Source organism: Marmota monax, unplaced genomic scaffold, assembly GCF_021218885.2.
Source record: "Marmota monax isolate L192 unplaced genomic scaffold, Marmota_monax_Labrador192_F-V1.1 WCK01_AAM20220418_F8-fsc00084, whole genome shotgun sequence".
NCBI classification, from domain to species: domain Eukaryota; kingdom Metazoa; phylum Chordata; class Mammalia; order Rodentia; family Sciuridae; genus Marmota; species Marmota monax.
The window spans coordinates 5,833,684-5,850,901 of NW_026694575.1; the positions used below are offsets into that span (position 1 = coordinate 5,833,684).

The window sequence follows — 17,218 nt, forward strand, 5'->3', positions numbered from 1 at the left end:
AAATAAGTTTTACCAAATAAATTCTCAAATAATGGAATCTACATCCAATGAGGATCAATTGTATCACATCTTTGATTGACTGTGCTTTGAGATTAAGCAATAGAAATATAATCACCATTAACAGTCATTTTTAATAATGAGTATATTTTAATATTTTTCAGAACTGATATTAACTTTTCTCTCATGTTGTATTTTCTGGGTAATGATTTCTTAACTCATCACCCTTGTCTGTAGATAGCTATGGGCCCAGGCACTGTTCTAGGCTCTGGAGATGCAATAGAAAACTCAATATATAAAAATACGAGATCACGTATATTTTCCATTCCATTGGAATAGACAGGTAATGATGCAAGATAAATATATAGAATACAAATCAGGTTAGAAAGCCATTAGTACTAAGAACAAAATTACAAAATCTAGCAAGGAAGGAGTAAATGGATACCTGGAGGGTTGTGTTCTGGTGATCTTTTGTCACTACTTGGTGACTTGTCAAACAACAATTTGTTTTATTATCTTTGAATTTCTGGACATGAATAAATCTCAGATGCATTGTTCTTCTTTGGGATGTCTCAGATACTGTAATCAGACGACAACTGGGGCTGGAGTCACCTGAATTCTTCTTTATTCACCATTTTGGTGTCAGGACTGGAATGCTTAGATTTAAATGTAAGAGTTAAGACTGTATAACCCTTAGAAGAAGGCAGAGGAGTAAGTCATGATTTGTGTTTAGGGAGAATCATGATTTTGTTTCTTAGGACACCAAAATGGGCAACAAAAAAAACAAATAAATTGGACTACATCAAAATTTAAAAATTTTGTGGTTCAGTGAACATCATCAAGAAAGTGAAAACATAACGAACCCCAAAATGGTAGAAAATATTTATATGTCGTAACTTGGAAAGGGCTTATATCTAGAATATATATAAAGAACTTTTATGACAATATTAAATGTTCAAACAGTGTGATGTTATTCAGTTATAAAAAATAATGAAGTATTGATGCATGTTGGAATCCGATGAATCTTGAAAATAAGCTAAGTGATCCCACGCATGAAATGTGTGGAATGGGAAAAGGATAAAGAAATGTAAAGTAGCTTAGTGGTTGCTTAGGGTGAAGTCTGGGCAGAAAGCATAGTGACTCCAGTGACTATGGGATTTAGTTTGAGAGATGAAAATATTCCATATTGTATTGTGGCAGTGGGGTACACAGTGGGGTACGAATCCACTGTAGAGCATTGGATTTTATGCTTTAGATATGTTCATTGTATGGTATGTGAATGATATTTCAGTAAAGTTCATTTTTAAAAAGGTGATAGAGGGGCTGGGGTTGTGGCTCAGCGTAAAGCGCTTGCCTAGCATGTGCGAGGCCCTGGGTTCAATCCTCAGCACCACATACAAATAAGTAAACAAAATAAAGATATTAAAAAATATATATATATTTTTAAAAAGGTGATAGATTATGGACTGGAGATGTTTAGTAGACCAAAGGGTTGTTGAAGTAAAAAAATTCATCCTTGGAGAGATTGAAATCAGTAGCGATTATGATAGAAGTGTTGTTGGAAAGAGTGACAGTGAGCCAGGAACCAATACCTTCAAAAGGAGTAATAATCTGAAGAAGAGTTGATAATTGCATCAGTAGTGTCTGTGTTTGATGATAGACATGTAAAGCTTAGTGCTTTTGTAGTGGAGAGAGGGAGAATATTCTCAAGGTAGAAGTGAGGAACCTGAAAAATACCACGGCGTATTTAGGGCCCAGGACACAGGAGGCTTGGCCGAGAACGCAGTGCTCTAGAGGACATGTCACTAGGGGATAGCAGACATTGTTGTAAACTTTTATGTTGTCACAGAACACTTCTACAATACATAAGATAACTTTCGAATACTTGTGGGCTTTCATTTTGGTAGCTTTTTGATTGTTACACATATAATGGAACTAGAGTCTGTTTTCTGATGATTACTTTATCTCCTCAGTGCTTTTCTCCTCAGTCTATTGCACGGTGCTGATATACAGACTGCACAGTTAGTTGATCTTCATTTGTTCAGTTTTTTGTGATAGAGAGGATGTAGATGCTTGTCCCTTTTGGCTGCTCTAAAGTAAGACTTGCAAAAACTGAAGGTGTTGCCATTTGCATCACTACTTAATCCTCCGCTGTTGTTGGCCTTAAGATTGGCTCAGTGGTAAAACAGTGTGAATGGTACACTGAAAACCTTGGAATTTTAAAAATCATACATAAAAATACAAAGGGAGTGAATTTATTACCACTATTATGTTCCAAGTACAAGTAGCTTCAAAATGATGGGACTGGTGCCATTGTGACGTTGACCATTCAGAAAAGATGCTGGTCATTGAGTTATGATAGTATTTCCTGACTGAATAAAAGCTTTGGTCCTAAACATTGCATTTACCGTTTTGTTATCAAATTTACTTTTTTCATAAGTCTTAATGGTAACTTGTACAAAATCATAGCAAATTGTTAGAGTTGAGATTCAGAAGTCCTTTTATCTGGTTCTACAATCTGTACCATGCTCACAGTTACACTTCCTTGATAAAACACAGCTTTCTACTTTTCTGTAAAGAAGTGAGTTCATGGGCCAGGGACATAGAGTGCTTGTCTAGCATGTGTGTCAGCCCTGGTTCAATCCCCTGTACCACCAAAACAAGAGTGAATTTATAATAGCTGATAACTTGTATGGAAAAAGAGGTAGTTTGCTAATTTTGTAATTTTTGGAAAAATAACCTTATTTCTGTCAATAGCTCCTAAATGTTTTTCTTTTTTGTTTTCTATCAGGACGTCTTGCATGGCTCGTTTATTTAGTTGGGACAGTTGTAGGAGGAAGATTAACATATACCAGTACAGATGAGCACGATGCTATGGATGGAGAGTTATCCTGTAGGTAAGTATTGGTCATGTACCTACAGAAATCAAGAGTTAAGAAATTAGTCATTGAGTTAGTATTATGTGCTAAAGCATTTTGAGAAACGTGTTATTTTCCTTGCTCTTGAGGACAAAAACCAAGATTTAGGGGTTAAGCAATTTAAGAAGTCAAATCTCCAGTAAGTAATTTTTTTAGACATTTGTTGCAACAGTGTGATTAAGATGTAGGTTGCTTTTGCTCTTTAGGACCTGATAAAGCTACAAAATTGGTATGTATTGGGATCATGCGAAAATTAGGATCACATATGTGTGGTCAAAAAGTAATAGTTTCTTTATGATTGTTGGCTAGAGGTTTCACCAAATGACCACGGCCTTCATAAGAAGCGATTGAATTATCCTTTACGTGTTTCTGTTCTAAACTGAGGAATATTTCTGTGTGCAAATAGTACAATTGAATTGATTTTTTTTTCACATATTCTGATTTATTTTTAATATCATCTTAGAGTCATTCACATTTTTGTTACTTAATTCAAATAAAATGAAAACTCATGTTAATTTCAAGATTACTACCTTAATTTTGGTAAAGACCCTTTGAGTTTTTAAAATTAATGCATGTGAGTATATGTATGCTACATGTGTACTTTCCAACTTTTTTAAGCCAAAATTATTATAATATTGTTTTTTTGAACCAAAATGGAGAGGATAATAATCCATAATCATTTTGAACTATTAATAAGAATTAAATGAGAGGCTAGAGTTGTAGCTCAGTGGTAGAGCATTTGCCTCGCAATTGTGAGGCACTGGGTTCCTCCTAGCTCCACATAAAAACAAATAAAGGCATTGAGTCCATATACAACTAAAAAAAAAAATAAAGAATTAAATAAGTTAATATTTTTAAAAATACTTAGAGCATTGCCTTGCAAACAGTGATGTATTACACATACACATACATCTTTAAATAAAATATAATACTGTGAACATTTAACATAGACTTAAAATATTATAAATTGTACCGTAATTTAAATAGACCCTGGCTTTTGGAACTTCAGATTGTTTCTCAGTTTTTCCTTATTATAAATTGCTTTCAGGTATGTTATTTCATTCATCTTTGTGTGAATTGAAAGAATTTCATTAGAGTTCATTCTGGAAAGCTGAACAGCTAGTCAAGAGAGTATGTAGCTTTTTACAGACTTGCAGTACATATGACCAGATGGCCTTCTGTACATGTTGAACAGCTCTAATGAGAAAATCCAAAATCCAGAATGCTCCAAAATCTGAAACTGAGTGCCAGCATGACACAAAGTTTTAGATTTTGTTGGAGCATTTTGGATTTTGGATTTTCAGGTTAGGAATGCTCATTCCATAGTGTCTACAAAAATTACAAAATCCAAATAACCCTGAAATCTGAAATGCTTCTGTTTTTTTTTTTTTTTTTTGGATAAGATATACCTAGCTTATGCAAGTTTATCCTCTGAACCCAAAGAGTTATCATTTTAACTCTCATAGCTATGAGAGTTATCATTTTCATCAGTTTCATCAGTTGAATGCCAGATAATAGGATTCTTACTGTTGTCAGTTTTATGTAACCAATGTCTTCTTTTTTGGCTGGGGAGTAGAGGGGAGGGGAGCGGGGATTGAACCCCAGGATGCTTTACTACTTACTACCCCAGGATGTTTTTTTTTTTTTTAAGTTTGAAACAGGGTTTCACTAAGTTTCTGAGGAGCTTGCTAAGTTGCTGAGGCTAGCCTCGAACTTGCAGTCCTCTTTTCTTAGTGTTCTGAGTTGATGCAAATGGCAACACCTTCAGTTTTTGCAAGTCTTACTTTAGAGCAGCCAAAAGGGACAAGCATCTACATCCTCTCTATCACAAAAAACTGAACAAATGAAGATCAACTAACTGTGCAGTCTGTATATCAGCACCGTGCAATAGACTGAGGAGAAAAGCACTGAGGAGATAAAGTAATCATCAGAAAACAGACTCTAGTTCCATTATATGTGTAACAATCAAAAAGCTACCAAAATGAAAGCCCACAAGTATTCGAAAGTTATCTTATGTATTGTAGAAGTGTTCTGTGACAACATAAAAGTTTACAACAATGTCTGCTATCCCCTAGTGACATGTCCTCTAGAGCACTGCGTTCTCGGCCAAGCCTCCTGTGTCCTGGGCCCTAAATACGCCGTGGTATTTTTCAGGTTCCTCACTTCTACCTTGAGAATATTCTCCCTCTCTCCACTACAAAAGCACTAAGCTTTACATGTCTATCATCTAATATTTTCTACTCCTGTTTTGCCATTTATATTTGTGATTTTTTTATGTTAACTGTATTATTTATCTGATATTCTTTGGTAATTATCTTTTCTAGTTTATTTGTAATAAATAATTCAGTATAAAAGATCTCAATATTCTGCTATTCAGAATATTGGTGTTAACCAGTTAATACCAATTCCACCTTCTAGAGGTTTGAAATATCATCATATTTTATGCAAAATTCTTGTGTCTTTTTACCGGTGGTCTTCAGGAAAAGGGAGAAGCCGTGGAATTAAACTGATCAAACTGTCCTGTGTACACGTATGAATACACCACAGTGAATTCCACCTTTGTGTATATCTATAATGCACTAATTAAAAAAAAAAAAAAAACTACAAAGAACTAGAAGGAAGACTGGTAGAATTCAGGAAAGGGGACAGGAAGAGGGAGGAGGGAAGGGAAAGGGAAAGTCCTGAGGTCTAAACTGGAGTAAATTAAATTGCATGCTTCTATAGTATGTCAGAATGAGCCCCAATAATATGTATAACTGTAATGCGCTAACAAATAAAAATAAATTTCTTGTGTCTTTTTCCAGGCCTTTCAATGCTGTCACCCTAGTAAAGTCCTTAAAACCATTATACCTGGTTGATATTCTCTCTCATAATTATACTAAATATATTCCTGTTTAAATTATTGTAATTTTGAATACGAATTTTATTTTCATTCCATACCTTTTTCAACTTTTAAATTATCAAATTATTTCAACTTTTGAACCTGAATAGACATAAATATTTTCAGTTATTTTAAAGATTTATTATTTCCTATATCAAATTGAGTTACTTGAAAATATGAATAATAAGTGTTTGAGGCTTTCTTAAAATGCTTTAGTTAATTTTTAACCAACTAAAAAATTTGCTTTTGTATCATCTTTTAAAATGGTATTACATATTTATCGAAATGGCCACTACATATTCTTTTGGTTGTAGTTTGAATTTTTGAAAAAATGCTTTTGTCACTAAGTAGGGGAGTATATACACTGTCAGTGTTTCTGAGAAAATATGTAATAGAAAAAAAAGCAAATATACATTTGCAAATTAGGAAACAATCATTTTTTTCCTTAAACAGCAAACATATTTAAATAAGATTTATTTTGTATATTAGCCTGCATTACCTAGAAAACAATGTTAGGTAAAGCTTATGGGCTTTATTGAAAGTGGGCATTAATGTGCATTTTTCAGAAAGGAATAGTAGAACAGGGAAAATAGGGGAGCCAGTAGAAGACAAATGCAGTCAATTCATTATTCCACATTGTGTTTTTGTGAATTCACCTATTTGATGAATGTGTTTGTCACACCTGAGTCAGTCTGCATGGTGCCTTTGCTGTCCTGTGCAGGTGGGACAGAGTTTGCATAAAAGTCAGTCCTCTGCATTCTTGCTTCAGCTTTCATTGTCCAAACAAGTGTCCCTTTGCAGTTCAATTGGTGCCACATACGTCATATTTTCATGCTCTTTGTTTGCTCTTACTGTTTACCCAACTGTAGTACTTCTCCATGTACCTCACTGAGAAAATACCTGAGCTGGAGAAGCTTCGTTCACACCCAAGTTCAATGTTAGCAAATCAACATTATATATTATATATGGTGTCCTTAAGCAGTAAAACAAAAAAAGTCATGATCTGTTGACAAAAATGCAGCCAGATGCTAGTAGGAACCTCAGCCTCTGTTTCCCTTAGGAACAGTGATTCAGCATTCACTGATCGAGTGTTCTCAACAACTTTACAGCACACAGCTACCATGGACTTTGACAGTCAACTGTGTAAGGCTGTGCATTACTGAGAAAACATAGTTGGTTGCTTGCTTTTTACAGGAATTTTCACCAGAGGCCACATGGAACCCTGTTCTTCAAAACAGCCCATGGTAGGGGCTGCTCAGGGCAAGCAATTTGTCTGTTGGCTTCTTTCTGCAACCCCTTTCTAATGGTTTACATTTTCCACTGGGGTTTCTAATTTTCCACACTTTTTAGTTGTGTATCGTGACCTCTTTGAAGAGCTACTGGGGAAGCCAGAGTTTTCTCTTGGTCCTATGGAGTTGGGACTACAGGCTGGAACTGTGGTGGGTCTTCTTTCTCCCCTGGGGTGAGGATTTATAACTGCAGGAACTGTGAATCCTTACTGAGACTACAAGAAAGTGCCAGGGATCGGGGATGGGTGAGAGGTGTGGTGGGGTTGATGGATATGCAGGGTGGGCTATACAAATTCAAGGTAGGGTATGTGCTAGGACTCACACCTTGTTTAGAACAATGTGATTGTGTATTAGAGTATTGAGTTTCTGAATTAGGATGAGCTCATATAAAATTGTAAAATATCACTTTCATATGAAGAAGTTTCAGGTGACTAGAACTGTAATACTGTTGGCTTCTGTATGTGGTCATGATACCTGCCCACCCCTGAGGAGGACACTGACTATTAAAAGAAGACCCTACAACTCCTGCCAGAAGTCTATGTGCTGTTTTAACATCAAAAGTTTACAATGTTATGATAATTTACAATTAAAATGGATTACTTTAGCATATTTAAATATGTTACTTTAACTTGATGTACTCAGGCCTCAGAAGTCCAATTGAGTTAACCTAATTTTGCCGTGATTTTAGTAGACTTTGCTATAACCGAATGTGAACCTCTTAAGATATTCCCAGGGTTTTGTCTTACCTGTCACGGATCCTCTCAGTTTGCTTCTTCCAGACTCTTTCTCTTTGGCTCTGCCTGCCCTTGTTGCTCTCCTCTGCTCATCTCAGAGTCACCTGTCATGGGTCACTGAAGACTCTGACCACTAGTGCTTTTCTCAAACCCTGTTTCACGTGGGCAACTTGAGCTTCTTTCATGGCAGGTCTCATTGCTCCCCCTTCATCTAGTCAGAAGCTCCAGGGCCTCCTGTGACATTTGACACCAGCTGTCACCCAGAGCATCCTCTGCTGCCCTGCTCCTTTCCTCCCTCTCCCATTGGCCCTCCTGCCCTTTGAGCCTCCCATTGTGCTCTGGCCTCAGAGGCCTTGCACTTGTACCTCTCCTACTGGGAGCGCTTCTGGGTGTCCCTTCAGCACTCCTCACTTCCTTTAATCTGCTCAGACATCTCCTTCAAAGTGGCCTCCTCCACGTCCCCGTTCTGCCAGCATTCATTCCATGCTGTGTTTCCCGTGGGCGTACCACCGCTCCACACTGGATTCCATGCAGTAGGGAAGGAAGGAGTAGGCTTTGACGGTAACGTTCACTACCGGATTTTAGTCCCTACAGGGCACAAACTTAACCCTGGGGGAGTTTAGGGTTTTCACTAATTTGTTGAGTGATGATAAAAGAAATTGCACACTTCTGTAGATAGGTTTCACTGTCATTGATGCGCTGTTTTCAGCCTCAGTCGAGCCCGCAGTGTCTCGGCATTTCTCTTTGGTTTTAGTGATTCTTGTCTTTTGGCCTCCAAACACTGAATTATTTCATGCGGACGGTCTATCCCACACGCAGGTCCAGGTCAGTGGCTTAAATGAAACTCACCTCTTCTGTCTGTTCCTCAACCTGACTCCCTCCTTGTGACTTGTCACTGTCCGCTCAATGTCCACGCCTGCATCCCAAGAGTCGTCCTCAGCTTTTCCTTTTTTCCTTTCTTTAGCATTCATGCTGCCTTCTCGTTATCCCAAGGGGTCTGCTGCCGTCTTTTACCTGGGACTGGTGCTGTAGTTTTTAAATTGATTCCTTGCTGTTTCCTTTATGCAGCCAGGATAAATTCTCAAAAATATGGATCTGTTTATGTCAGTGCTTTGCTTTAACTCTGGGGTGACATCACGCTGATTTTCATGGATTTTCCTCCATGATTAAAAATCAGCGTGGTTTTTCAGGCTTTTCATGATCTGACACCTGCCTTTCTCCCTAGCCTTACCTCCCACCACTTCATAGCTATATTGAACATTTTTAGGTTTTAAATGAGCGTTTCCCCCCCCCCCAGTATGTGGCCACATATGCTTCCTCTTTTAGTACCCTTTACCCTGTTTCATCCCAGAATATTAGTTATCTTTGCAATTTATTTATAGCATTTATTTTAGAACTAGTTATGCTTTATTCTAATTGCTTATTTTATTGTCTTTCCTTTGATATATTTTTGATTTCAATTTCAGTAGACCTGCAAATATTTGTTGACTTAATGAATGCTTATTAAATTGGTAATCCAGGGGAATATAAACAAGTGTTATTCAATATCCATTTCTTTGTATTTGAAATGGTGTGGATTAAAATTCTTTAAAGATTTATATTTTAATGATTTATCTTTTTTATTTCTTACAAGCTTTTTTAAACCAAAAATAATTTAAGGTAAAGAAAAAAATAGATGTAGGCTATTACATTGACATTGGGAGTGGATATTATACTTATTTGTGTGTAAAATATAAGCACTGATCTTATGCACTTGTTAGAGGTGGCTATGACTCTTTGAAGGACACCACGGCAGAGACTGCTAATTGTCCCCCATATTTCTTCTTCTCTTCATTGTAATAATAAAATACCCAAGTGTTTTGCTGGGCAAATGTCTACTCTGAATAAAGATAAGAATTTCTGGCCTGTCTTGAAGGTAGATATGGTTAAGTGATTATGTTCTGCGCAGTTGGATGTTAAGTGAAAGTGCTAGATGCAATGTGTGAACTTAACAGGTGGAGCTGAAGAAGCTGTCTTAGAGCGCAGAGTGACTGCAGGCTAGTATACCAACAAGACAGAAGGAAACTGAGCCCCTGATGCACCACGGAGCACCAGCCAGCCTTGGACACTGCCTTGGATTTTTGCTTGAGAGAGAAATAAACATCTGTATTGCTTAAGCCATTGTTGTTTTGGATTTTAGGCACTTGCAGCTGAACCTGTACAGCTACCAAAACTCCTTTGACAAATGGATCATATACCCTTCTGGGAATTCTTTCCTACTTTCCTGCTGGGAGATGTAACTCACCAGATTAATATGAGTAATAAAGGCTGGCCAACAAACTTGTCTTTTGGTTTTACATCATCCTTGGATTTGGGAATGTATACTATAGAAAGGAAATAAAAGTAAATAAGAGAAAGTACATAGAGTAAAAAAAAAAAAAAACTTGTGTAGAAGGAAGGTCCTACAAAGTAAAGAATTAAAAGCAAGCTATCCCTCTTTAAGTCACTTGACACGTCAACTGGATCCAGAGATGAAATTTGATGTATGCATCTATTTATTTTAAAATTACACCAACAATCTGCTAATTGAGCAGTACACAGACTTTAAAAGTCATCTTTGTCCCTCTTCCCAAAATCAGATAAACACATGATCTTGGGAAGAAACCTAAACATGGTTACAGTAACCTACTTCTTCAGTAGATTCTCTTTTGTAAATCTTAGCAGGGCTGAAGATAGTTGGTAAGTGAAGGGAAATTTTTTTTTTTTTAAAGAGAATTTTTTTTTTAATATTTTTTAATTTTCGGTGGACACAACATCTTTGTATGTGGTGCTGAGGATCGAACCCAGGCCGCATGCATGCCAGGCGAGCGCGCTACCGCTTGAGCCACATCCCCAGCCCCGTGAAGGGAACTTTTTAAAAAGTATTTTAATATAAATACAGCAAATGATCACTATAAAATGGGTTTAAAATATATTTTCTTAACACTTTGACAACATGCACTGTTTTAAAAAAATTGATACCCTGTGACCTAGACATTCTGTTTCTAGAAATCTTCATAGGGATAGATGAGAGGGCAATTGTTATGTTTCATTTAGATATATAAGTTTGTGGCTCAGCGGTAGAGCGCTCGCCTAGCATGGGTGGGATGGGTTCGATCCTCAGCACCACATAAAAATAAAGGCATTGTGTTGTGTCCATCTACACCTAATAAAATAAATATTTTTTAAAAAAATAAGTTTACATGCAAAATAAGATTAGTAAATTTTGGCAGAACCTCAATATTATCAGCCATAAAAATAGTGCCTTGTAAAATTATTTAGTAATAAGTCCAAATGTGTTATAGAGGTATAAATATGAAAGATTAAAATAGTAAAATACCTCAGATTCAAGTAAGATCTTGCAGTTATACAAAATCTATAAAATAAAAAAATTTACAATATTTTCAGCATAACAAAAAGAACAAAAACTTTTGCGTGGGGAATTTTAAAAGCGCCATAGTCAAATTTCAGATAAATGAAAAATTATTTACAGCTTAATTATAGGCAAAAAGTCTAGTTCTCTATTACGTAAAATGTTACAGAAATCATAAAGAAAACCTGGTAGGAAAAAAAAAATCAACCAAAAATATGCACAAATAGGTCCCAGGAAAGGACATACATATGACTTAAAAATGAAAATTTCAACCTCATATAAGACAAATATATACTAAGCCTACACCAGAATTCTATGCCATTTAGAAATGTGTTTTATAAAGATACACATAAAATGTATTTTCAGCATTTTTGTCACAAGAAAAATTTAAATCAACTTAGTGTTTATCAGAAGGGAATGTGTCAAAATACTATGGCACACTCCTATAATGGAACGTTAAGCAGCTGCAAAGAGAGTGAGGGAGCCTTTGTGTTTGACAGAGGACCTCCAAGACACATTGTTAAATGGAGAAAGCTAGCTCAGACCACACATAGTAGAGTGTGTGGGGGAGGGGATGTATAGCCCTTTTTCAACCTTATTTGTTGGCAAGAGTATATATAGTCTTATAAAAAGCATCCATGTTTGTAAAAACACATACTCTTAATGTGTTTGTATGCATTCTAGGAATTAGGTGGGTCAGGGACAGTTGTAGCTGCTTTTGTGCAGATTTATTTGGAAAAGGGTGTTGCATCCTCAGCAACTTCTGCTTCTGTCTCAAAGTATTCTGATATGCTGATTTTGTTAATGCAAGTCCCTTGGCAGCCACCCAGCAGAAAATTATAAATCAGTAAGTCCCAAATTTTCAGTTCTGGAAATAGTTCAACAAAATTGATGTGAGTACATTAAAATGGATGGAAATCGTAATCTAGGACTTACATTAATAATGTTATAAGTGTTATGCACTAATTCTTAGTAGTATGTACTTAGTAGTATGTGTGTATAAATTTATGTTAAGTAGTTACGTGTAATATACTAAAGCTTTTAGAGGTGTTCCACATCTGGGACAACAGAACAAAATGGGTTAATAAAAGTAGGTAGTGTTGAAGAATTTCTTTTTTGAAAATTCAAGACTAAACTTTTTGTTTAAGTTTTTTTCTCTAGGAAATTTAACCTTCAGTCCATTAGTGATTTTCTCGTAATAATTTCTAATAATAGTAATAAGAAAATTTATGATTTTTAAAATAACTAATAGTAAAATAATAGTTTAGTGTTGAAAGTGTTTGATTTTATTAAAATCATCTTCTGGGTTTGTTTAGGTAAAACTTTTATGACTCTAATTAGAGTGATGTAACATGGGTATAGTTCTTGATATTTTAATTTACAGTCATGTGATTATAAAATAATTATTAGAAATAGTGAAAAATAAAATGTGAAACTAAACATTAAATATCATTCTTTTGTTAAAATATATGCATGTAGTTATTTATATCTGTATGTATACTATTCATTTATATGTATATGCCATGTGTTTATATGTGGAAATTTTTAGTAAAATAATGTCTATATGTTCATATGCAGATTTGTATTCATGTGTATATGTCTTAGGAAAAAAGGATTAGAAGGAATTAGATAATAATATAATGTCTTTTTCATAGGTAGGATTTCAAATGATTTTAGGACTTTATATGCCCCACTTTTTACATTGATTATATATTTATTATAAGTATCTCAATGTTTCTTGAAGAATTTATACTGAAGCTTCTTTTCTCTCTCTCTCTCTCTCTCTCTCTCTCTCTCCATGAAAAGAGTTTTTCAGCTTATATCTTTAATGGATACTGGATTGCCTCACTGTTCCAATGAGAAAATAGAGCTTGCAGTTTTATGGTTCTTGGATCAGTTTCGTAAAACATATGTTGGTGATCAGCTTCAAAGAACCTCAAAGGTAGGTTTTCACTACTAGAGATTTTTAAAATGTTATTGGAGGTGAAGAAATACGCACATGTATAACAGCTGTGAACTGAATGAAATTTAATTGGTAACTTGAACTTATTTGATGAATTGGTATTGAAATGCAATGTGAAATTAATTTGTTTTATACCTAGATTTAACATTTTCTTTGGAGATTGGCTTTCAGAGAAGTGGTAAATATTTTTTTACATGGCTAATCACTGTTAGCTAGGATTGTTTTAGACACTTTAATGGATTTTTGCCTTTTGTATTTCAAGATTGGGAATAAAATTTGCTCTTCAGTAATTTGGGTTTTGGTTTTTTTTTGACACTTATTAATGTGGTTTTTAATATATTCCACTCATTCCTTGACATTTTTATGTGATAAATAGTGATGATTAGGAGAATTTATGGACTTGAAAGGCTACAGTTAAGTCATGTAAATGTGGGGAGGACTGTAATATGATAATTTAAAGTTTAGCATCAGCAAATGTACACAATTTGATCGTGAGGCACATGAGAGATTATTGAGGACTTCTACTTGAGCCCTAAGTATATACTTATGAATACACTTGCCCCTCTATATTCACAGATGCTGTATCCACAGATTCAGCCAACTATAGATGGAAAACATTATTTTAAAAATTGCATTTGTATTGAACACTGATCATGTACAGACTTTTTCCTTGTAACTTTTTCCTTGTACAGTGTAACAACTATTTACCCAGCATCGACATTTTGTTAGGGATTTTAAGTCATCTAGAAATGGTTCATAGTACAAAAGGGATGTGTATAGGTTATATGCAAATACTATACTATTTTATGTATGGGACGTAATTAAGTATCTGAGGATTTGGGTAGCTGGAGGAGGAGATCCTGGAACCACTCTCCCCCAAATACTGAGAGACAACTGTTATTAGGACCCAAGTAAGATCTGTAAGGGTTTTTGTTTTTGTTTTTTTAAATTCCTACTTTTAAGAAGTTCTAAGTATATTCTTATGTCATTTGGATAAGATTTTAGATAAGGTTGTAGTGATGTTGAAGGATTTTTTTTTTTTTTTAATTTGAAAATCCTGAAATAAGCTTTATACACTCATTTGGGCTTTTTTGTCCTAGGAAATTTAACCTTCAGTTTACTTGGGATTTTCTGATAATTGTATGGTAGGATGTCAAAAATACTTATTTGATTTTGAATCATCTTTTAGGTAAAATTTTCAGGTAAAATTTTCTTTGCTTTGCTTTGTAAGGAAATGATAATAGCTTAATGCTTCCTTAGTCAAATATATTGTGATATTTTATTCACTCAGAAGTAATATCAGTAAAATTTTCTTAGAATTTTTTCATTAGAAAGAAAATGGAGTAGGTAGAAATAAATGATTTAAGTTGTCAGTGAGACACCAACTCTCACATGTGTTACTCAAAGGTTGATCTGTCACATTATAATATTGTCTTATTTAATGCCCCCAAAGAGTTTGTTACTTTGCTTTTTCAAAAGTGAATACTCCTGAAACATTTGTAATCCAGTATTCATTTGACTTGGGTTTTTAAATCAGAACAGTATAATGTGGAATTGAAAAGCCTTCTAATTATTATCTTTAAATTACTTAGAAAGAAATATATAAAATTAGACATTGTTTTAGAGCAATGAAATTTGGAATTTTTCCCCTAGAATTTTTATTTGAAATAATATACATACATGTGGAGATTTGTGTATGTGTGTGTGTATGCATATATATAACTTTAATAATTGTAATTGTTAAATTATTAATTGTGAAAAAGTGAATTGTAATTAGTTTCTCTTTTTGTGAAAAAGGCTTATATATTAGGAAAGTAAAAACATCCTCAGGGTGGTGTTGATTCCTGTAACATTTTTGGTGTGTGTATCTTGCCCTGCTAATTAGAGGAGTTCAGTCCTAAGGTGACTTTATTTCTAGGGCATTCCTATTAACCCCAAAGTGAAGCTAACTTCACACTCTTCATTTCTCTAATCCGTTTGATGATTTTCTTAACAGGAATCATTTTTGTGGGTTCCTGACATTTGCCCTGTTACTTCTGGGAGCTCTCCACACTCTTTGTTCCTTAAAACAGGTGTCACAGTTTTTACTGTTCCTGTCTTACTAATCAAAGAATATACTCAATAAGTATTGTATGATCAGCCCTCCATTTCCACAGGTTCCGCATCCAGGGATTCAACCAATTTGTGTATCAGAAATACTCAAAACCGAAAATTACACTTGTACTGAATATGACAGACTTTTTTTCTTGTTATTATTCCCTAAATAATACAGGATGACAACTGTTTTCCCAGCACTTTAATTGTACTAGGTATTATAAGAAATCTAGAAATGATTTAAATTATGTGAGAGGATGTGCATAGGTTGTTTGCAAATACCGTTCCATTTTATATAAGGGACTTGAACATCTGTGAACTTTGGTTTCTATGGGGAATTTTGGAACCATAGATACCCAGGAGAACTGTCCTGTTTCTGGCAACTGACTAAGGAAGGCTAGCTCATTTCTTAGTGGGTATATTGTCTAATTCCAAATCATGGCCAAGAGGAGGATGGTATTGGTTAACAGTGATATTTAACAATTAGAGCAAAAAAAATTTTTTGGACCAGGAACTCTGCCAAGCATTTTAAAGCAATATCTCATTTAATTTATTACACAGAATATGACTTACAAGGCTATTCTGCACATTTCAGCCACTTCCTGCTTTAATACTTAGGCACTCTATTTCTGAGATATTAGAACAAAATATTCCCTCTGCCTGGGAAATGTTTTTAAAAATCAAATTTTACCTCTCTGCCGTCTTGTGTTAATTCCTATTTATCTTTCATGTCAGATACCTTATCCTTTAGAATGCCCTTCTTAACTCTCAGATTCTGAGAGAAATCCTTTTGGCTTTGTTCTGTAGCACCTGTATACCCCCATTTTAGCATTTATTATGCTAAGTATTTGTTAGCAGAACATGTATGGAATGTGATTTTGATTAATGTGGTTTCTCTCTTGTTTATTGTTCTCATCCCCAAGGGCCTGGCATATGACTTGTATGCTTTCTACTAATATGAATGGTCATATTTAGTAGAATTGTATAGGAACTGGGCTTAGAACTCATGTTTAGTACTTTCAGGATTTATTCTTGAGTTGGAAAATGATGCACAATCCTCAGTAAAATGATTCAGCAATTTAAAATAAGGTATGATATTAAGTATCTTAATACTTTTATTAAAAACCTCTGTAAATAACAGAATATAATTTATATAAATAAATGCTTCAGAGACCGGGCGGAATTACTGAAGATTCCTGTGATAAATATGATAGAAGTACATTCTAGAAAAAGTATTTGCTGTAGATGTTTATTGAATGGCTAGTCTAGGCCAAATACTTTGCTTAGAAATTTACAATTGTTATCTAATTTCACTCTTAAAAAACACTGTGGAAAGGGACTGGAGTCGTGGCTCAGTGATAGAGTGCTTGCCTGGCATGTGTGAGACCCTGGGTTCAATCCTCAGCACCACATATAAATAAATGAAAGATCCATTGACAACTAAAAAAAATATTTTTAAAAAATACCGTGGAAATAGTCTTTACCACACTCTCTTTCTATAGACAGGGAAACTGAGGCTTGGAGCCGTTTAAAACTGGCTTAAACAGGGTTTAAAAAAGGACACTGACTCAGAACCTGTGGCTGTTAACAACTTTGCTATGTTGCTTCCTATTGAATTTTCTCCCTGGGACAGAGACTGTGCCCTTCAAACCCAGCAGGTCCACAAAGGAACTCCTTGTCTAATGACTTCCTCTCCTCCTACTTTCTTATTTCATCCCCAGATTTCTACTTTGCACATCTTGAATACCTCATCCTGCTGATTTTATTTTCTAATTACCTCTCAGATTCACTCCTTTCTCTTCCTCCTTCCTTTTTATTATAATTGCTTATCATTTCTCACTGGATTTAAAAAGTATTCTAATTGTCTTCTTTGTTTCCATTTTGTATCCTCCTACTTCTGTCCATTTCCCACACTACTACCATAGTAACCTTTTTTCATTAGTAAATAAGA

The 17,218-nt window shown here is 34.9% G+C and overlaps 1 protein-coding gene across 4 annotated transcripts in view; it reads left to right on the forward strand.

Moving 5' to 3' along the window:
* Ranbp17 (RAN binding protein 17) overlaps positions 1-17,218 on the forward strand; it is a 290,787-nt gene that overhangs the window by 51,889 nt on the left and 221,680 nt on the right. For all 4 annotated transcript variants that reach the window (XR_006846527.2, XM_046421366.2, XM_046421367.2 and 1 more), the window contains 2 exons: positions 2,789-2,894; positions 13,017-13,152. Coding sequence is in view for 3 of the 4 variants with exons in the window: in XM_046421366.2 (XP_046277322.1) it covers positions 2,789-2,894; positions 13,017-13,152 (242 nt within the window). In the remaining variant the exon portion in view is untranslated. The remainder of the gene's footprint in view (positions 1-2,788; positions 2,895-13,016; positions 13,153-17,218) is intronic.